The following is a 23,409-nucleotide window of genomic DNA, read 5'->3' as shown; positions in this document are numbered from 1 at the left end:
AAAGCGTCTGAAAGCATATCCACCCTCAAAGGACACTAAAAGCCAATGACAGCCAAATGAATGGGTTTCAGTATCTCTTCATGACAAGGGTCAGTCTGGTTTTATGGGTTCATGAGAAAAATCCTCCCACACCCCATTGGAGGGCTTCTCTGGTCAGATATCTGACACTTAGAAACTCCTTAAATAATATATCAAATAGCTGCATTGATAACGGTGGTATAAAAGCACACTTACGGGTACAGGCCATGGACGCAGGGTCTCCCTCAGCACGGAAGTAGTTCCTCTCACAGCCACAGTGCAGCGACCCCTCATGGTGAGAGAAGCTATGAGGCGGGCACTTTGAACACTCCATATTCCCCACGGTGGATTTGTAGAAGCCCGCCCTGCACACTGGAGACATAAGAAGACAAACAGATGCATGAGTGTGGCGCACATAGATGGCTATCTAAAAGCCATTTCCTTTACCGGTGCACCTACAAGTCAGAAATTAAAGATGGGTGTTATTTAACGCACACATACTCACTCACAAACACACACACACACACATACTCTCACACACACACACACACACACACACAGACACAAAAAAGCTTCAAGAGGACTGCGTGCACATCTGCTGAACCCATTGACTGCTTGAAAAAATTTAAAAAAAGGAAAACAATAAATCTCAGAATCGTCTTTGTCTCTATTTCTCGCTCTCCTCATCTCTCAAGAGGCTCAACATGAATAATGCAAATTGTCCCCTCAGATAAAAGGACCGTTCTCTTTAAATATCTGTGGTGTTAAATCTGCGCTCAGCAGCTCTTTAAACTCCTACTCACCACAAATCTGTTGCAATATGCGCAAGTAGTGTGACACACCACCTCTGCAAAGTGTACTGCATGTGTACATGTACGAGTGTCTGTGTAGGAAGGGAGATCAAACACAACCGTCCCTCATGTTTTTCTAACCTTACTCTCTCAATTTAGTTCCACTTTCTCATCTTTTCTTGACTTGATGATGAGATAAAAAGCATCTACTGGCCAAATCCAGTACTGCACTTCAAAACAATAGTGTTTTTTTGCCATTACACAATAACAGAAAATTCTAATAAAACAAGTCACAGTATTTTAAAATGTGGCATCTCTTTATGTGCGACCAAAAATGTAAAATCAAATGTTTTTGATGGATCTCCGGGTTTATTTCTTGCAGTAGTGAGACGATGGATTGTGTTAATGACCTCTTGAGATGATTACTGATCCGTTAATGTATAATCTGTCATATATTTCCATCAGCAGGGCGTTTGCATCAATGCATGGTCGATGTTCCTTTGAAAAAAACACACTTTCAGATATTTGGGTGCCCTTGACTGGAATTGCATTCCTAATAGCATCAAATACAACACACACATTTAAGGCAACACTGAAACACTGTACCCCTGTCCAGACAGTCGTGTTGAAAGAAATAACATATATTTGTACGATCAACACTTGAAATGAAGATCTCTCTCTCTCTCTCTTTCTAACATCTCTCTCTGTCTCTCTAACAAACACACAAGATAAAAAAATGTCTTGCATCAATCTCAGCGAGCCAGTGGAATGTGCGGGCTCAGCAGAACCGGTCTGAGAGATCCCGGTGGTGGACAACATTCTTCTACAAAAGCCAACCCTTCTGATACTGCTGCCATATTCATCACTGACACACCAAGGTCCCATGCTGCATTAAATACTCCTCCTCCTCCGCTTTACCGTATGACTGTGATGCATGCGTGTGTCTGCGTGTGTGTGTAGGTGTGTGTGCGTGTGTCTGCGTGTGTGTGTGTGTGTGTGTAGGTGTGTGTGTGTCTGTGTGAGTAAGAGAGTAATAAAAGTTGAAGCGGGTTTAAACAGCCCAATATAATCCTACTGATGGAATGTCAGCCACAACACTTTGCTGGCACACACTAAACAGACCTCCCTGATTGGTATACACATCAGGAAATTAGACCTGACAGCCAGCGCCCCAGCCAATCAGGTAAGAGAAGCAGCGAGATAACTCCCGGGTCAGTAGAAAATGCACAAGGAGCATGAAACAGAAGTGTGGATGAACAAACACAAGTTAAACTGTGTTCATCTCATGACAGCAACCATCTGAGATCTGATCCCTCTATCCATAAACACCTGTTGACAGAGCACACATGCCCCGAACAGTTTACATCTGGATAACACCAAACAAAGATCTCTTCGCTAAATTCATTGGACAGTCAAACTACTCGGCTGGATCAAACAATGAATTGCACTTTCCAAATCTGTCAGTGGCTCTTAGGCCCAAGCCCAGTGGCTCCTACTGAAGACTAACTTGTTCACAACTCTCATGTGTTACATGACACGCGTATATAGATTTTTTTTTAAAGGCTCAATAGCAGCTTGGCAAAGTAGTTTATAGCAAACAGTACTTGCAAAGGTGTAACAGTACATTTGTTGAGGAATACCTTTATCTGTGGATTAACTAATACACATTTTGAGGATGAGAACACATTTTTGGTACAGAAGAACCGACCGAAATCAAACCACTTAGCACATGCTCAGTGTAAGGAATGTCGCCCCGGTGTGGCTCCTTTATTTTGGTTTAATCGTTTTTATGGAAAACAACGGAGGTAAAATTACAGAGGAATGTGCAGTATTATTCTTTAGTTACTAAACGAATCACTCTTTTCAATATTAAGGTTAAATAACATAAAACACCATACTTATCCTGTAAGCATGGCCCTCTGCAACCGCTGGAGGAACTTAATATCTCACTCGACATGGACGAACAACTTTGATGAGTCAACGCTCCCCAAACGCCAGAAAAACAGCCTAATTTCCACTTGAAAGTCAAACATATACGGGGACTTTTCAGTGCTTAACACAGCCGTGAAACTTATTAGGCACAGAGAGGATCCCATAAACCTTCAATGTAGAAATCAATAACCAAAGCTGCACTTACGGCATGAAGTTTTCATATGGGAGTATAGTGACAAAGTTGTATTTTCTTGACCGCATAACCTAGAAATATTTTTAGAGTGGTAGGAAAAGGATAATAAAAACCCTGTTTCTTCCCCGTATGTCTGCCAGGATAAAAAGCTCAGACAGAGGCTGATGGGAATATCAGATTTGTCTTGCAGGAGGTTAACTACTCATGTAGAGGAGAAACAGTGTGTTACACTGACATACACCAACAGTGTGTGGATAGTATGATACCATGTGTGTGTTTGTGTGTGCATAGTTACGCACACATTTCACAAGAGTATCACTGCCGTGACAAATAAGAGCAAAAAAAATATTTGCAGAGAAAAAAAAATATGAATGTTATCCCCCTGAACCATCTTTTATTTATTTTAAAATCAATAACAGCAGCAGAAACAGCATGTACAGTCCGTATCACTGTTTCCCTGTAAGTAGTCCTTTGTGATACGTAGACAAACACACATCTCCCTCACACACACACACACTAAGATGTATTCAAGTTGAAATCCTTGCAAATACTCACACACTCACTCGGGTGTAACACAGCGTGTTGCTACTTTCTACATAATGACAGCTGAAACACAATCTCTTCATTCACTTTTAAAGTGCAGTACACACTTACATTTACACACACACAAACACACACACACACACGTGCCCACGTGCAGCTGCATTAGCCACATGATATGGTGGTTGTAAAATAACTGGGGCTGCAATTCCCTCAATCAATAGTCGAGGTCATGGGACACCCTCATCCATAATGCACGTGACCGACGGATGGTCCAGTGGTCACATGCAGTCCCTCTCTTTCACGACATGTTAGTCGACAAACTGACCTGAACTTGGTGAGACCGTCTTTTGGTTCCATGCATCTTTTTAAAAAAGGGAAGGATTTTGAGAAAAAGAAAAGTCATTGTCTAAATTGGTGATTTTAAAGCAAAGATATCCCACAATGTGAAGAGTGGTTTTAAAACAGAATCTGGAGCTGAACGCGTTACACCCAGTGTCACTGTGTGACGAAACGACATGAACGTTAGAACTCCAGATTAATAACATGATTATTATCTCATCAGAAGCATTAATACGCCCTTGATAGAATTGACCTTGATCATCAGAAAAGAATGTGAGCGACGATTACACTTAACATGTTCCTCCTGCTCACGTGACTCGTGTCCTCTTGACCTCAAAGGACACACATAAAATGACTGGTGTCACGGCGGGGGAAGTGAGAAAGCACCTCTTCCCTTGACCCCCGACCTTTGTGTCAGCCTTACCCGGAGCTTCAGGTGTGGTCTCCATCGCTTTCTCTTTCTCTCTCTTGCACACGGTTCAAGGTTCGGTCCAAAACGCCGACCCAACAATTGATTTCCTGTTTCCATACCACCTCCACCTCTTTTCTTTTTCAATCCGACAAAATCCCAATGACTTTAACTCTCTCTCTCCTCCCCTTCCATCTTGCTCCGTCTCCACCTCCCCTTTCATCCTGCCCACCCTCATCCCGTTCTTTTCTGTGGCTTTCCCTTCTCTTTCTTTCGCTCCATCCTTCCCCCTTAATGGGAATAGCTCTCTTTGAAACGGAAAAGTTATTTACTTTGACAGCTTAGGCATTTGGCCGGCGGTCTTATCCGGAGCCACTCGTAATGTTACTGGAAACATGGCAACAGTAAATATCTTGCCCCCTGCCATGAAATCCAACCAGTAACAAGCTGCAGCAGTCTGGAAAAGGTCAAAGTCTTTTACAAAACCATGGTACATTTTGGTTGGAAATCTCCCCTGCCAGTTAATAGTGTTGTTGTTTAAGAATAATGCATTTTGGCATGTTAGAGGGACATAAATGAGAAAAAAAAATGCATGCACAGCTACATTTTCAACAATGCATTAATGATGATCTTTTTACTAAACATCTGAATATGAGCCGTAAGTTTAAGTATTGAATGCTGTATGAAGGATTTGTGGCATATTTTAAACTATTTAACCCTTCTGTTACCTTTAGGGTCAATTTGACCCCATTCAATGTTTAATGTCGGTGTTCCTTGGGGTCAATTTGACCCCAGGCTGTTTTTCACTGTGTCAAACATATAAGAAATATCAACTTTTGTATATATTTAAAGGGCTATTTAGGTAGTCAACAAACAAACATAAAGTACCTCACACTTAAACTTGGGAAACAATATTAATTCTAATAATTTTCTGGAGGTTTTAATTGCTGGGGTCAAATTGACCCCGAGGGTAAAATATGTTAGTAAATGTAAAGGTAACAGGAGGGTTAAAGACAGAATTTTAGAAATATCAGCAAGTATACATAAATATGTTCATCTGTATAACATTTCTAAATCCTGGATGATCTAACCCTGGGATAAATTTATTAACCAGCTCATAAATCACAGAAAAGTAAATACACATTGATATATTAATGGCTCCAGTTTAGTGGCACAGACATCCAAAAAGCTGAATCACAATCAATTTGTTCAAGCTAATATGTCCGTAACCCAATAAAATGAGTTTTTGTCAGATATATAAATGAAAGCCATCATGCAAATTGATAGGTTGTGTCTTGGGGCAAATTGCTCTGCATTCCATCAATCTGATGTTCAATTATTTCATCATTTGCCATGATAATCCCATCGGGAACATATTGGAGTGTATTCATATAAGCATGGCGAGCCAGTGTGCTGTTGCAGTCTGAGCAAAGAAGTGATTCTGCACATCTTCAAGTCTCCATTAACCAGAGAGCACATTACCTTTCCAAAATTAACCTTTATGGTCATTCTGATGTGAGCTGGCTAATCATAATGTAGCACAGGCCTGTGATGAGCTCTCAGCTCTTTGGGTTGTAATTGCTCGTTGTCATTTCAGTCGAGTTTGAGGAAGGATCGGGGGAGATATAAAGCTGCATGAGGTGTTTTCTTTGTGGATTTGTTAGAGATCGGTATTTCTGTAAATTCAATAATAATCACATATAATTAAACATTTGCGTTTCCAGCCAAGAAAGCCAAATCTATTTAATCCAACAAAACAGCATTTTTTCAGTCAGAAGAAGAATGTGAAACGAGAAGTGCATGTTGATGTTTTCATCAAGGTTTCCTGAAACTTAACAGGTAGTTTTGTTGTCGCAACCTAACTGAGTTGTTTCCTGTGAAGACATCATTTTATTTAAAAGACTGTATTCTTGTAAAAAACTGAAATGTTCACCTGTTTCTGGCTTCTGGAAGAAAACCACGACAAATTTACATTTTCTTAAGATATCTAATAAACCTGATTCGTTTTAATTCAATCTTAGTTCAAATGTCTCCCTAAAAGTATCAATAAATCAGTTTTGTGATGGAAAAACTAGCAACAGTGCTGATCTACGTTTCCCAGAGCATCTAAAAATAGGCCAACAGATCAATTTCTGACCCTGATGTTCAGTTATATCATTGCCATGACCTCGTAAGCTGCGTTTTCAGCATCCATAGAAAGGAGACAGTTGGCTTCATCAGCTGCAGTGATGTGGAGGGCCAGATTGTGACGCTAACTGCAGGCTAATGGCCAGGAGAGACCCCACTACTCAAGCCTGTTTATCTATACACACTCAGAGACTCTTCTCCTGCCTGATGCAGTGTGTGTGTGTGTGTGTGTGTGTGTGCGTTTGACTTAGCATCCTGAATACTAATCATGATACCACACAACCAGCAGCAGTTTTCTGTCTGTGTGAAAGAAAGCTGCCATGTGTTAGTGTGTGTTTCGTGCATGGGAGCGCGAGTGAAAACTGGCACAGTAGAGCTTAATTAAGAGATCTGATCCAACACTGATTTGCATAATAAAGCAGCCTGATGAGGAGGATAAGAGGAGGACGAACGGAAGAAATAGAAGACGATGAAGGGACGTTGAGGAAGTGAATGTGAGGAGGTGAAATAGAGGTGGAGGAGGAAGACAAAGAAGTGGAAGGTCTGGAAGGTCGACATTGATTGTAGCAGACAGGAAAGCAGAAAGCAAATACATATTTATAAGTAAAAACATTACAAGCCTCACAAGCCCATTATCATACGAACAGGCCAGATACTGTGTGTGGTTTGTGTGCCTCAAGGTTGTATGATGTGAGCAACCTGTGGTATACCACAGGTTGTGCGTGTTAAATGATACATCTTTCTCACTTCATCGTCCAAAAACATAATTAGCTTTTAACATAAATAAACACAATTATTTCCAGTAGATGAGGAGTATGTTAGTGATTAATGTAATGCAATATTCTAACAAGCAGTGTAGCCAAAGTCTGCTGCCTGCACTAAATTACATTTGGATAGGAGCACATATTGGCCATCATATTTCAGTTTTATCTTCATGAAAATGACTGGTGATTAAACTCTTCTCTGTGTTTCCTCCCCATCTCTTTTCACACAAGCTCTGCTCAGTGCAGGGGGAAATTAGCAAGATCAACACATCAGATAACGTCTATTATTATATATTTATTTGCTGAACTGCACTTTGGAATCAGCCCGGGACACCTTCACATCTAATAAAACACTAAGGGGCAAGACTCCCATGCAATGCGTGCATATGTGTGTGTGAGAAAAGCTGCTGTTATGTGAAGGACAATAAACTGGGGCACGACAGGAGCTACCCCCGCCCTCCAACACACACACACACAGTAGCATGGATCAACTCCCTGCTGTATCCATCACGAATGCAATAACTGTTTCCTGCACCCTGTACACTGCAGAGATCAGCCAGGTCAGTAGGAAAATCTAGGACAAACTAGCACCAACACACACACACACACACACACACTCTCACACTGAGGTGATGATAATTTCAATGACGCAAGGAGAAAGAACGTTGACACACACACATAGGCTAAACACAAATGAATCTGCCCTCATTATACATCTGTTCAAGTTACATATTGATCACGCTGTCACTCTATAATGTGTGTGTGTGTGTGCGTGTGTATGTGTGTGTTTGTAATAGATTTGGAGATAGAGACAAAAGAGAGGATGAAGGAGGCTGACATCAGAGAGAGAGAGAGAGAGAGAGAGAGAGAACGAGGGAGAGCCTGAGCAGGAAACCCCAAACAAAACGATAAGAAGATGCTTTCACATTCCCACACTAACCGTGCACACACAGCAACAATAAACCTGTTTGTCTTGATCCATCACACTCAATACCAACATTTCCACGGAGCCAACACACTCGTCGGCCAATGTGTGTGTATCTGTGTGTATATGCATGCATTGTGTTGTGTTTAAAGATGACACTGACCTCTTGATGCCTTCTCGTTTGCCCAAACACAAACACACAAATGCACATTCCACTGTTACACACCTTGGAAACGCACACTGCACAACCACACCGACCTTAAACCCATTTTCCTCCGCTCATCCTTACCAGGACTATTGTGCGGCTTTGAATGCAACTGATAAACAGCCATGTACACCAAGCACACAAACACACTAGCTGTCGTCATCGGGGTGAGTTAGAGCCGGAGAGGCCATTGTGCCACACACACATGCGTGACAATAGTAGTTGGTGGCAACCGTGTCACCATTTCCATGGTTTCCAAAGTTGATTTGGAACTCACACAGCACTTGGTTGTCCAGATTTATATAAGTATTGTATGTTATAGGTCCTGTAAAATCACCTCACAGTTACATCCAAATCAATTAAAATCGGACTGGGTAATATGATGCACAGAGAAATAACTATATAATGAATGATATATAGATGGATAGATGGGAAACTGGAATGAAAAGATACAACGTAAAGGGGAGAGGGTGAGTGTGTGTGTGTGTGTCTGCCAGGTCCTCTTTTCTTGCCCAGGGACAGTTTCATTGACCAGTGCCAGAGAGGACACGCTCTCCTTTAAGAGAAAATAGGCCATCTACAACGCTGCATGGACACACACACACACACACACACACATACACACACACAATGTTGGTGACCCACTTCGCTCAATGTGTTCAATCTGCAAGACTTAAACAAAGATCTTGATGTTGGGCACTTCTCACGCTGATGTAAAACAGCACATAAACACAAACACGCAATTCAAATTAAAGGAACGTTTTTTCAATTAATCATGAAGGGTTTTATTAAGTTTTAGTGATGATGTAAAGGATTTTTCAGAAGATTTCACACCTTTATATTGATATATTTCCGTATTTATTTCTCATTATATTGTTAATGTATTGCATGTACGTGTTAAGATTTCCCACCGTTATATCATTTTATTTCAGTTCTTTTTTCTTCCCATTCCATTGTATTATTTCACTTATGTTATATAGAGGGAATCTAAAAATATACATATTTTGTGTAGAAACTCAATTCATTTCACTAAAAATATAACTTGTGTTTTGTAACTCCAGTTTGAGCTTCTTTGAGTGCCTAATGTAATTCAGATAAAACGGTCCATATGGCTGCTGACACTGAGTGGCAGAGAAGCTGCATGTTGAGGTCTGGGGGGAGAGTTGCAGTAAAGCCCACTAGGGAAGACCCCCTTCACTGCTGGAACACCTGAGGACGGCTGAAGGACACACACACACACACACACACACACATATATATATATATATATGCATACACTGCCTGACACCTACATGCAAGCCTCAGTACGTGGCTGCTGCCATATGCTAAAGAGCCCCCAGGCTCCTTTCACTTCAGACAACATGACATTCTGGCTTTCGCATTGCCCCCCGTGTTACTCTCACTGGGGTCTGCACCATCTCCACCGGAGACAGGATGCTGGAAAGAACTAGAAACTGAAGCACAATAGAGATATTTGGCTGTGGTTTTCTCGTCCTTTCCTCGCATCGTCTTTGGGGGATTATCGCAGGAGGAAGTGTCATTGATAAACACTCGCTGTGCTGTCCTTAACTCAAATCTGATAAACATGACCCTATTGTTGAATGTCTTATTAGATTATTGTTTGGACTGTAGATGATTTCATTCTGAAATAAATAATGGCCCCGGTGTTGCTCTGCAGTCTGACATTCCAACATCTGGTTTGCATCTGTTGCTACGGGAGACAACATAAACCAACATAAAAACAGAACTTTAATCCGTAATGGTTTTATCGAATTTAGGTTTCACTGTAGCTTCAGCTGTTTCTTCACATTCTCTAGACTCTTAGTCAAGTGTTGTTGTTTTTTAGTTCATGTAATGTGTATTTCTTAGATTAAAACAAAGCCTGTCAGAGATTTATGAGGGTTGAACCATCAGGATTTGATCGGACGGGCACAGGTGGAATTTTATAATACAAAGACAATACAACTGGTTCTACACCTTAAATGACTCTTTAAAAGAATATTCATCCAATGCCACTTCATTTTTCACATACCATTTCAAACTAGCACACCTTACCGTATCTCATTACACCAAACCAAACCAAATAATGTCCATGTATCTCATTAGTTCTCACCTTGAAAGTGAACATCACCCTATGAATCTCTGACAGCGGCGGGAAGGTCAGAATCTATTCGTTAAGGTCTGAGAATTCCTCTGTGTAGCCCGTGCCCAAAGTGGCTAATGGGATTCTCCTGCAATGCCGCGGGGGATAAAATGAGAGGCAATTCGATCAAGGTCTCATACAACAAAATAATAATCACATTCACAGCTTCATGCCAATGTCCCAGCCCCATGCACTTGCAGTGATGAGCATTCAAATTAGCCCCATCTCATTTGATGCCCTGTTGTGTCCCCGGTAACGCTCCTAGCCGGTGACATTGTTCTGGAAGAGCAAACAAAAGAGGAGAACTTTACACAAGAGCGAGACGCAGACGGGGAAGTCCACATCTGGTTTTTATTGTTTGTATTTTGGAGTTGTTTTTTATGATCATTATCAACTTAACCTAGACATCTTTGAAAATGAACCTTTACGAAACATTTATTCAAACTTTTTACTTGGAAAAAAAGACATACTTGTTTTATAAAACATACAAAGGATATGTGTCTGTATATATTACCATGAAATAGACTTAATTTAGCTGCAGAATAAATTAGACGACAAAGTCATGCACCTTAAATGGAGAGGGATATATCTGTTGTCCTACAGTATAAGTATCATTATAACAGATATTTACTTCAACTGTGTATTAGAAGTTGTCATAACTGCTCAATCTAATAATAATCACACAAGATGCAAGTCTTTGCGATACACAAGATTAAACTAATCTTATTATACAGTAATTGATGGTCTATGGGATTATGTTTGGCTCCAAAACAATGCCTTGTGGGTCTGTAATACCTAATAATATGAGTTTTATGTTTTGGTTCAATTCTAGTGAGAATAAGATCATGTGGGGTCAATGGTGGTGAACGCTCAGGGTGTTTCCCTCCCTTGAACCCAATGCATGTTGGGAGAGTGTCCAGTCCGAGCAGACGTGGGGTCCCCTTAGAATACGATTACGTAGATGGAGAAAATTCAGGAATTCATAACTTAACTTCTTAGTTCATGATCCACTGAGAGCTGAAATGCGATGCTTTGCAGACATAGCAACATGGGGTCTCCTCAGGCCATAAGGACTAGCAGTGTATTGGGGGAGTGCTGAACTACAGTGTGTGTGTGTGACATGTGAACAAATGTGTGTGTGTGTGTGTGTGTGTGTTTGTCTGTGTGCAGCAGGATTCCAGGGGCAGGTGTCTCAGCAGTGGTTGGGGCAGAGCAGTGCTAAATCACTCCTCATCTGACACACATCACCACAGGGCGTCCAACCATGTGTTACTGCTGAGAGAGCGGGGGGGGGGGGGAGAAAGAAGAGAGAGAGAGAGAGAGGGAGCGAACTGTCGATGGCGCTTACTGGGTCATATGGAAAAAAAATATGAACTTCTGTAAATGAGCATATTATGATTTGTGTTTTAGATGTATGTGTGTTTGTGTTTCTGTGTGTTTGTGTGAGACCGAGGGAAAGACAAAGAGGAAGAGGGAATGAATGTCTTAAGCTATGCCCTTGGAAACGTGTGTGTGCATGTATGTGTGCACAGTGTGAATGTGTGTGTGTGTGTGTGTGTGAGTGACGGACCAGCGCAGGTGAACCACATACAGAGCCAGACATCCTGGCATGATCCAAGTACACATCAAGGCTCTCGCCTTACCCAACTCTCCTGTGGCTCCTTCTCTCCCATCATCCTCAGCTTTGGCACGGTATGCCACGCATATACAATCACACACACACACACACACGGATGCAAAGGTGCAAACAACTAATAAATATTAAGTGCTAATGAGTATCATCCATTGTTCTTTACTTGTCGGCTTTATATCAGAAGTCATTTGTGTTTCACGGCGCTGGTGTGTTTTTCATATCATTCATATGTTCACAGAAATGCAACCCGACCACAATCAAATCAAACACATGTGTGCACAGAGCACAACCACAGGCACAGAAGCCGTGTGTGTGTCAACAACATTTTAGTTTGAATAGTGTGTGTGTGTGGTGGTGAGTCACCACTGATGAAGGCTGGAGAGTAATCACATGGGTCCTTTCAAAACTAACTTTCTCTTCTAATCTTAGAAAACACACCCCAAAGGATGCTGGAGAGATCCATTATAGCTTTGTGAAACAACGCACTGGAGGCCAATTAGAAATAACAAAAATAACCTCAACAATTAAATATGTGAAGACTTTTTCAGATGAGAGACACCCCTGAGAAGATGTAGAGGAGTAGAAGGAAATATACAATGTACTATATATAGCTGAACTATAATTGCAGCCATTGGCAGGATCTAAGCAGCATGTGAATTGTGCATCAATTTACCAGTGTAGAGTCATATTGTGGCCATGTGTTGTGTTTCCTGTTTACAGTTGACCTTTCAATGGATTAAGTTGGATTAAGAACACAACAATGATTTGAATTTACTTGAAACACAGTATGAAGGGTGTGCCACATGAAAGATGCACAAACTGAGATAATAACACAAATGTATGATAAAAATAGATGAAAGTCATTTGATTTCTTATCAGATTCACATAATATACACTTTGCTCAGGAATGACTCAGTCACGACCTTCTAAACTTTCATAATTGCGAGTGTGTTCCCCAGAGTGGGCATTTGGTGAAAGGGAGGTAGAGGCGCTTGGAGAAGTGCACGTTCAGCAGAAGTGTATTTCCTGTGTGGCGCCCTGTAGAGCTGATGTTGGTGGGAGTCTGTGGAGCCCCAGTTCATCGCAGTGGGAAACAGAAGTTAAAGAACCAGATTCCAATCATCATCCTCCCAAAGCAATGCTTACTGTTGAGTCTTGCTCGCTCTCTCTCTCACACACACACACACACACACACACACACACACTCTATTGCCTTATTCTATTGTTATCATTCTTGGATGTTTGGTATCTGCACTGACCACACTGACATAGCCGGTGTCTCTTGTAGACACACTGAATAAAATCGTCTTTGTGTACACACACAAACACACACGTCTGACCATCAATCAAAGAAAAAACCGAAGCTGACTCACATCGCCAAGATGATATTGGCCTTTAAATAGAAATCAGATACTGGCCTTTGTCTTCCACAGCTTCCTCTCTGACCACAGCTAGTGAACCTTAACTCAACACTCTGTAAAACCTGCAATGAAACTTGCCTCTCCCGGTCTTCAAAAGCCAGAGAGTTATAGTGTCCAGTGATGGTCGAAAAGCTTCTTCAGAAGCGCTGCCCGCCCCATCAATAGTCCCGTTGTGTAAAAAAAACCTTTTAAATCCTTATTAAACAATGAATGCTTATTATCACAGCATTTAGTCAAACTCTTCTCTGAACACAGTCTATAAAATGTGTTCGCAGTCTATGTGGAAAACTGTCCAACTGTCAACAGGAACAGGATGCCAGCAAAAGTAATCGATAAACTCTTGCTCAAGAAGATTATCCTTTCGTTTTAGCATCATTGGGTCGCCTCACTGTAGGTTAATGTTATGAGGAATGGCGAGAGCAGGAAAGGCTCTCGCTGCTGCAATTCATCAAGGGAGAAAGTGGACATTCATCATCGGGTTGCCAAGGACTCTTGTAAAGAATGGACTGCCACGGCCCATTTAGGTTTGAACTATAATTCGAATGCTTTTGCATATTATTTCAGTATTAAGGCCCATTATTAAGGAGCCAAGTTTATTTTTTCTTTCTATTTGAGAAATTATTGGCAATTAGTGTAATGGCAAATAACACAAAAAGATGAAAAAAACCTCTCTTTCTCACACACACACACACACACACACACAAATACACACACATGTATGCACTGGTGTCCCCCTTAATGCTGGGGCCAGTGACAGGCTGAAAGGCAAGAGTGATGGATGGGCAGGGCTTAATCACCTTTAATCAGCCCCGTCCTTGAATAATGATGAACAGCCCTTTTTACGCACACAGAATGCAGAGAGAAAGAGGAAAAAGAGAGAGAGAGAAGCTTTGAGAAAAGATAAATACTCTTTGTTGAATTCACGAGTCGTGGCAGATGCCGTCCCTCCTCCTCTGCTTTTTGATTCCATACATCCACTCAGTCAGTGCAGCAGATTCACTTCCTATAAGGTGCTAGCGACCGTGTTCCTCTGGTTGGCTCTCACAAACTCATCCATGTAGAAGCAAATCGCACAGCAACATACGCAGTCTGCATTTAGACAAGCAAATGCGAGAGAAGGCAGCATTGTTTTGTTATGTCACTGCCACATTACTATAGAAGCTCCACGAAATGTCGAGAAGGAAAGAGGCTGCGACTCTAAATGCCAGGCGCTGCGATCGCTATAAGGTGCTCTCGGCTTTCTAGGTGTAAATAGCATGATGGCACTCAAAAGGGAAGTTCCTGTTGAATGCCATGGTTCATCATTTTCTATCATTTCATGGTGAAATAAGACTGCGTATGTGTCTTCTCTGCTACCAGGTTAAATGTCTCATCTTTAGCAGCTATTGGAAATAGCAATTACTGAATTTCATTACATGTTTTAGGCAGCTTTTATTTTCCAGCGCGCTTTACAGATGCATTCATTCAAACTACAAAACTACAAACAAACAACAAGAAGAATACAAGACACACATTTCTCAATATAACATAGTAAAAAGTACCACAATAAGAGCTATTTAGTGCACAAAATGCAAATCTGTGTTTTTTTGTTTAATAGTCGGAAAATGTGTGTTTTCAGTCTCCGGCGGAAGATGTAGAGACTTTCTGCTGTCCTGATGTCAGTGGGGAGCTCATTCCACCACTGAGAATTTCACACTTCATGGACAGTATGAGTATAAATTCAGCTCTCCCCAGACGCTGAAGACAATGGCGGTAATACTGTATGAATAAAGCATTTTAGTAACCTGATTGTAGAGTTAGCCCCAGCCTCAGCCTCTTGACCCCTCCCACTCTCCCATCAACCACCCCAGGTCGGGTGTGGATGACAGGCAGCTGAAGGGCAGTGCTGTCAGGGAGGCCAAAGGCTGAAGCGTGGGGGGGCCTGGCGGGGCGGCTGAGCTGCAAGACAATGCCATTACACTGGGGATGATGGCTGCATGAATGACCTGAGGAAATCATGGGGCCGGAAGGAATGTTCTCCTGCTGGGCACACACATGGTATTTCACTCTGCAGCACACTGATCAGCCCCACTCCCCCCAATAACAGCCACCGAGAGCAGTCCATCATTAAAAAGGAACCGGGTGAAGGGTTCTCGTTTCGACGCAGATGCAGAATATGGCGTGGCTCTGTGTGTGCAAACATATGAAAGCTGCACACCGCTCTCTATCATACTCATACTCCACATCTCAGTTCCCCCATGCTCCGCTGCTCAAACACGAAGCAGACAGCCTTCATTTACATTTGACAACATTATTGTGTCATTTTCTCGATTCTTGTTGTTCTGAGTTAGTACTCATGGTTGAATGCACTAATTGTAAGTCGCTTTGGATAGAAGCCTCTGCTAAATGACATGTAATGTAATCAATGTGTGAGTAGCCTCCCATTGAGCTCTATGCAGCATCATGTGACCCCATGTTATATGCCTGAAAGGAGCCAACAGCAGTATGTAACAAGCCCTTATAGACTCGTCTATCATGTCTGTTACACACTCTTTTTTGACAGCAGCAACAGGTTACTAGAGGTCACTGGTTGAGAAGAGTCCTGCAGTCTCAAGTCCTTGAGGACGTCCCAATAGAGAACAGGTTATGGAGACTAGCTGCATATCAAATCATATTCATATCAAAGTCATGAATAACTGTGCTGACACAGTTGATCAAACATAGCTAGCTGACTAGAGCCAACGATTGATATATTAGTCGAATCTTGCATGTGAAAGTGAGACCCACCAAAGTGCAATTTGCTTTTCCAGTTGGATAACAGAGTAAAGTCCTCTGACACTTTACAATTTTTTTTTTACAAAACATGAATTACAGCCTCGGCTAGCTTAATGAATTACAGCATCACTTGCATCGGCTATCTGCCCAGTTCCTAGGTCCCATTCACAAAACATTTTGTGTTGATGACATTAAAGCATCATCACACCTGCTACTTTGCCACAATTTGCCTTCTTGCTTTTTAATGGCAAGAATCTATGTGGCAAAGTATAAATGTCGACTTTGCGCCAAAAACACAGTCAGAACATTGGCAGACAGAAAATATAAATGTAATGTTCTGAACACGAGCTACATGTCCTCGCTGACAAGGTACAGACGCATTCCTCAAAAACCACAGGCGAGAAATGTAAAAAATATGACGGAGAAAAAATGGATTTGGGAGTGAATATATCTCTGAAAAGTCTGGGCGTGACTCCCCTCATAAATACCTTCAGCTCTCTGAAAACACTGATAATTTCATTTAAAAGCATGTGGCATATAGCGTTGATCTTTGTGAATCGGACTGTTTTTGCAATGAGGCTCATTTGTATAGAAAGGGGACAATTTTAGTTTGTGGGTTTACTGACACAATTTGGTCGTTCTAATTTCGAAAAGTCCGTTTGCACAGTTGGGCTTCATTTCCACTTATGTTCTAACATATAGGACCTCCTAGCTGGGATGTGTCCAAGAACATACTGCATATATGAAAACATCTCACCAGATGTTAAGCATCTCGTGAAATTAAGTGAAAGTGATGCGGAATGCCCCATCCAACTCAACAGGATCCCCCGTCCCTCCCGTGCTCTGGGAGCGGCGTTCGTGCCAGTGAAGCCCGTCTTCTCTTTCCTTATTGTTTTTATAGGGCCATAAATAGCAGGTTAAATTAATGAGGCCACAGAGACTGTGATGGAGGAGTTTGGGAATAACGGAAGGGAGAGATGAAGGGAGTGATAGATGGCATCATTATAAAACAGCACATCTCACTTAACAGAACTGTTGGCTTTGGAAGTTGCATGTTTTAGTTTGTGCCAATTCTTGTCTCGCTTTGCTTGAATGTACAAACAGACACACATACAAAGTAGACAGGGTGGAGAAAGCAAACAGAGCTCTCTGGTGCATCATATCCACACACACACACACACACACACACCCACACAAACACGGAAACACACACAGCAATTTGCATGAACAGAGACAGATGCATACAAACTTAGTATCAAGCTAGACCAATGAGCTCATGTTCAGCACCACATACTGTGTATACAAAAGAAACTTGACCAAGCACAACTCCACGCACGTACACACTCGCACATGCGCACACACACACACACACAGACACACCTACACACATACAAAGACACACACACACCACCACCACCATAATTAGCTCAACTGCAGCCATGTGAAATGAAGATAGCCTATTCTTTCCCCACCTGGGGACAATTTACTGAGTATCTTAGTTAAGCTGAGCATGGTTGTAATTAACATCGAAGCACATTCAGTACGCAGGCTGATAGCAGAACTCTACATTTACGCATTGTTTTAGATGAAAGACTTTAAAGAGACCATTTTTTTTTGCAAACCAGAATGAGCCACTCTGTGCTGCGGCATCCACACACGATGTCGTAGATCTAGAATGAGAACGGAGTACTACAATGAACAAATGTCCAGCACTCATTTAGACCCCCAGAACCAGTTTAAAGTTGGTTGTATATGTGAAAACTGACAAATCGCTGACAAAAATCAACAATATTGAATGGGTCCTTAAATTGAGGCTCGTCTCACAACAGTTTACACATGCAAAAATACATATTGGGGGTACAACATTTATCTCTTTGATTTCCTAGAATTTGCTGTTTTCCACACAAATGTGCTAATGTCATGTAGGAGATGCAAAAACAAGAGAGAAAGCATTATTTTCCTTCATATCAAAAATAAATGACACTGCAATGTATCATTAACATAAATTATTTAGTTAAAGAAGTACCAAAAAAACTAGAATGCACAGACAATCCTGATACACTCCAAGGTAGAGTTGTGGGGGAGATTGACACACACAATGAAAAGATGTTTACCTCCTAATTAAAAGTGTGCACTCAATTAACACCTTAATTTTTTGTTAATGACATACAGAGCAATTTATCAACGATGGAGCAGTCGTGTGTCTCTACCACACTTTCCGTCTCTCAAGCCCTCCATCTCTGCATGTGTGTAGTGTCACTCAGCAAGATAATAGCATGGTAAGTACATGCAGATGGCAGCCGAAGCCACAAACCTTCCAGGAGCCATTTATATGTAAATCGATGGATTAATTGGCTAAAGCTCATTAGAGATGGGGTCTCATCAATACCACACACCTCAATTACCCCTGGCAGAGAGCTGTCATCCTCAACCCACACACACACACACACTAAAGAACCAGTGGTGAACATAAGGCCTTTTCAATGGGAACTTGTGATCGCAGAAGAAGTTTATTTTATGTTATTTCATAATACAGATTGTTATATCAGTAATTCAAATCAAACCAGATCAAACTTGGCTATTTATTGTGTACTCATTGAATTAACAAAAACATGTGAGAGGAGAAGACCCTGCTAACCAGGTTCAGATCAACACAGCTGTTTGCACCAACAGAAATACAGAACCAGTGAGAGGAGCAGGGAATCTGTCAGGGGCCTTTGCATTAATCAGTGAGATGTATCTAACATTCCCCGAGGGTTTGCACTTTGGCATCGCCTCCAGGTGCTGAAATTGAAGACACGATAGCAAAAGACCAGCCGAGCGGAAGAAATGGAAAAGTTGGTCGGTTGTATTGCGAGGCGTGGACCGTGCTACCTTCACCTTGACAAATGCCTGGTGCCATGCATTTGAACAGGAGAGAGATGAAGGGAAATGAATTGGAGGAGGGCGGGGGGGGGGGGGAATCTGTGGATGATGAGTCCAGTAATCTTGTTGGACACCGCTGTCTGCCATTTTTCTCTGCTCGTCTCTGGACCACTTCTAACCTTCCATGCATATTTGTGTGCGTGTACGTGCGTGAGCGAGTGTTTGTAATTTGTAAAAAAGGTCAGCGCTCATCTCCACAGTATCCCTCAACCTTTAAAGGTTGGATCCTTTACCCTGGTATAAGTGGTGCTTTATTCCCGCCACGTCAAGAGGAGAGACTTGGATAGAGACAGAAAGAGAGGCCTTTCGTTTAAGGGGAGGGGCATTATACATTTTTGGCAGCGCAAACACTTGTTGAAAGACAATGGTGCTACTGGTCAAGCCATAGAGAGTGTGTTGGGCAAACCGGGAAGAATGAGCTGCATACAAGCAACAACCAATTTAAATCATGAACGCAGCTAATGACAATATAACTTTAGTTTCATAGCCATCATCTTTAACTTCTCCGTTGCAGTCTCCAAATAAAACAAACCACATCTACTTAAGCATTCCGCGAGGGGAAATAAATCAGATTTTAAAAATAGGTAAGTAAGTGGAGCAGATTTAAAATATAGAAGATGAGGAAATTACTCTTTTTTATAATATGTACATTTACAATGTAATATGCACCATCTAGAGAACTATCAACACAGACTGAACAGTACATAAACACATTAGATGTGTGTATGGAGAGAAAAACAATTCAACCATTAACACACACATTCTACAATAAATCATGTATCTGTACATGATATTCTTAAAAAGATGTGGTCACCAAAGTACATTTTCTTTCTTTGTACCTTTTTTTCTCTCAGAAACTGTGGCTGAGAAACATCGATGACCTCAGAGGAATTTGATTAACAATTAATGGAGAAAGCATTTGAAGCTGACATAACTCCATACACACACACTTAATCGTGTGTTTTGTATAGATGCCGGCAACTGGCATCGGGAAATGAAAACTCGTCAATCGTTCTTATCCAGATTGTTCTTAATGGTCAAAGATGGACACAGAGACAAACACAAAAGTGGGAAAAGACACACACAAACACAGAAACACACACACACACACACACACACAGCTGCAGACCGTTAAGGTTGTCTGGTGTGGTCGAGCGTTGCAGTCTCCATGCTTGGCTGCTCTGGGCATGCTCTGCTGTGTTTGGCATTCAGAGTGCAGGGACAGCTAAAGGCCTGATCACTGAGGCCTGACCGCTTTTAATCAGCACACACAGAACGGACACACACTCATATGCATGCACAACAGAAGTACATATATTGCACGCAAATGACCCCTTTCTCAATCCCCCGATGCATACATTCACACAGACAGTTGCACACACCAGAGGGCATGTTACTCCATATGGGACCAGTTGTAAGTCAACCGCCACAGCTGAAGGTAAAATGTCACCACTCTGCTTCTTGCAGGGTGGAAAGAGTATCCAATAAATGAGTGCAGGGACCTTTTCCTTTATCGCTATCAAATGTGGGAGTAGGGAGAGTCAAGGATGCATGAAGTCTGAGTCCATGGATCATTTCAGACAGACACAACTTCCTGGGACATCAGTGACTATGCTGCTATAGGCTTATAGCTGCTGGGGGACGTTTTAGGATGCACTGAGTACCTATCTCCTCTTTTTTCTCTCCTTAGGGATGAATTTTCATCTCTCAATCACACGTTACTAACTCTGCTTTCTCCCCGGAGTCCTTTTGACTTCACGTCTCATGGGGTCATCGGACCCTATGAGACGGCATAGATCCTATCTGCCTGATGGATCATCGAGGTCTGGGTCGTGGAATTCCTGGTACCGACCACGCCACTGCCCTGTTGAGACTCCGCCCACTGTTGAGACTCCGCCCACTCCTCCTCCCCACCGCCATCTGCCTGATGGATCGTGGAGGTCTCCATCGTGGAATATGCCTACTATGAACTATTCATACACTCTGTCATATTCATTGAATGTATTTAAACTCTAAATCTGTCCTTCTGTACACATGACATCTATTGCACCTGTCCATCCTGGAGAGGGATCCTCCTCTGTTGCTCTCCTGCAGGTTTCTTCCCTTTTTTTCCCCCTGAAGGGTTATTTGGGAGTTTTTCCTGGTCCGATGTGAGGTTTTGGGGCAGGGATGTCTATGTGTACAGATTGTAAAGCACTCCGAGACAAATTTGTAATTTGTGAAATTGGGCAATACAAATGAACTGAATTGAAACTGAAAATTGACTCTTCAACAATGTTCCATGCTGAACAAGAAGTTCTCTTGAGACGGGTTACTTTATTGTGTTTCTGGTCACGTAAGGGTGTGTTTTAACAATGAGTGAATGGAGTCCACTGACATTTCTTCGCAGTTAGAGGAGGTATATCGCTGCACAATTCATGAGAAATGTATGTGTTTGTCCAGTGCCTTCGAGCCTGCAGAGTAATAAAGTCTCTACAGCTGATGTACTGTAGGTCTCCCAATAAGTTGTGCATCTCTTTTGGACCGTGTTCCTATGACACATCTTCACTCTGAGGTTCTTTCAATCGATCTCCGTCACCGAGAGTGAAACCATAAAAACAGCCGGAGTGACCTTTTTCTCATGTTTTTTTGGGGGGGTTTCACTCTACTTGTCTCTACACCCAGTCAAGCTCAAGCTGAGGTCCTATTAGATGGTCACAAATGGTGTTTTATAAACATAGTTCAGGAAGGAAGGCCCCTTACTCAGCCAATCATCCGAGCCCTCGGTACTTAAACATGTCAAACCTGTTCACTCCCTCTTCGTCTCAGCTCCGACATCCCTTCCTCCCGACCCCGTTCTTGTCTTCCCATTTCTCTCCTACAGGAACAGCGGGGGACTCTACACCGTCAGAGCTTCAGAAGAGACAGCCCCCACCCACGAGTCTCCACCCCCGCTGTTCCCTCTAACCACCAGACGCCAGCAGTCTCAAATCGCACCCCTCCAACCCGCTCTCCACGACCTTACCACCCTTCTCGTTCCGGACGATAATCATCCCTTCATTCATGTGTTCACAATAAACCAACTGTAAACTCATACCACTGTTGGCGTGGTCTTCGTTAGTGAACAAAAGTTTACCTGCAATTCAAACACCCTTTGTGGCTCTACCGCGGCCCAATAAAGCCACGACAAAGGGTGCTCACACTGAACTTGTACCCATAAAATCCAGGTAGCAGTTGGAGCAGTCCAGAGTAGAGGCCGTGCCCTCAGCCTTTGCAGCTGATTAACTTCATGACACCCTTAACTAAACTGAAAAGTCCAGGTCTGTTAAATTTATATTATAAAGAGAAGGGACTCGATGCCAAGAGACTTCTACTACTGTCACTATATGAAGTCCAAATAGATTGGAGCAGCCCTGGTACCCCACCCTTTCAAATAGTCTCCAATAGGAAACAGTCTGTCAAATGTGCAAGAAAAGAGTGCATTAGAAATGTGACAACCTGGGAACTTGGAACTAGAACTGAAAACTGCAGTGCAAACTTTTCACAGCTTTTCATTCCAATTCTAACTTGCTTTTGACCAGGTTCTTTTGACCCATTCCAGCCTGCTCTTGGTCAAAGAGGGGAACACTACTGACAAGCAGCAAGTTCACCCCAAGGCTGTGCCAGAGCAACATGTTCATCCAGGTGGAAACTCTGGGAAATGATGTCTTAATGGATAAGTGTAGACAGCACACTTATCTTGTGCACTTATTCTCTCTTTCACTATTGTTCTCTCCCTCTCTCTGTCTCTCTCACACATTTAAACACACACACAGATTCACATTTTCAAACACACACAAATTCACACACACACCCACAGGCACACACACACACTCTCTGAGGAGTTCAGCTTCACTTCCTGCAGACCTGAATGAGATGGAAGATGCAAGCAATAAACACACCACGGTTAGCATAGTAAGGTCAACAAAACACGAGCAGACAGGTACGAGGGACCAACACACACAAACAAATATATTAATAAAAGCAGCCAAGTTTAAAGCAAGGACTAGTTGAGTAAGATTTGCTTTTGTATTTATAATTAGTCAGTGTTAACTTTCGACAAAATATAAATCTTTGGTGCCTAGTTAACACAAGATATTGTGCCTGAGTATTACCAACACTATGTTAATCCTTTCAAACATAAAGGAATACAAGACTTCAAATACATTATAAAATGTGCATGAAACATCCCCCGGGAGACTCCAGCATGTTTAGTGGGTTGATATCATTGAATTGATTTGTGTCACAAAACTTAGCAAAAGAGCAAAG

The 23,409-nt window shown here is 42.1% G+C and overlaps 1 protein-coding gene across 7 annotated transcripts in view; it reads right to left on the bottom strand.

Moving 5' to 3' along the window:
- epha3 (eph receptor A3) overlaps window positions 1–23,409 on the bottom strand; it is a 93,438-nt gene that overhangs the window by 47,763 nt on the left and 22,266 nt on the right. For 6 of the 7 annotated variants that reach the window (XM_056423233.1, XM_056423198.1, XM_056423208.1 and 3 more), the window contains one exon: window positions 235–390. In XM_056423233.1, the coding sequence (XP_056279208.1) occupies window positions 235–390 (156 nt within the window). Of the gene's footprint in view, window positions 1–234; window positions 391–2,946; window positions 3,029–23,409 lie in introns of those variants that run through there. The other variant, XM_056423250.1, reaches the window with a different exon arrangement.

Source organism: Pseudoliparis swirei, chromosome 2 (assembly GCF_029220125.1).
Source record: "Pseudoliparis swirei isolate HS2019 ecotype Mariana Trench chromosome 2, NWPU_hadal_v1, whole genome shotgun sequence".
NCBI classification, from domain to species: Eukaryota; Metazoa; Chordata; class Actinopteri; order Perciformes; family Liparidae; genus Pseudoliparis; species Pseudoliparis swirei.
The sequence above is the reverse complement of the archived record's forward strand: the minus strand, read 5'-3'. Positions and strand labels throughout refer to the sequence as shown.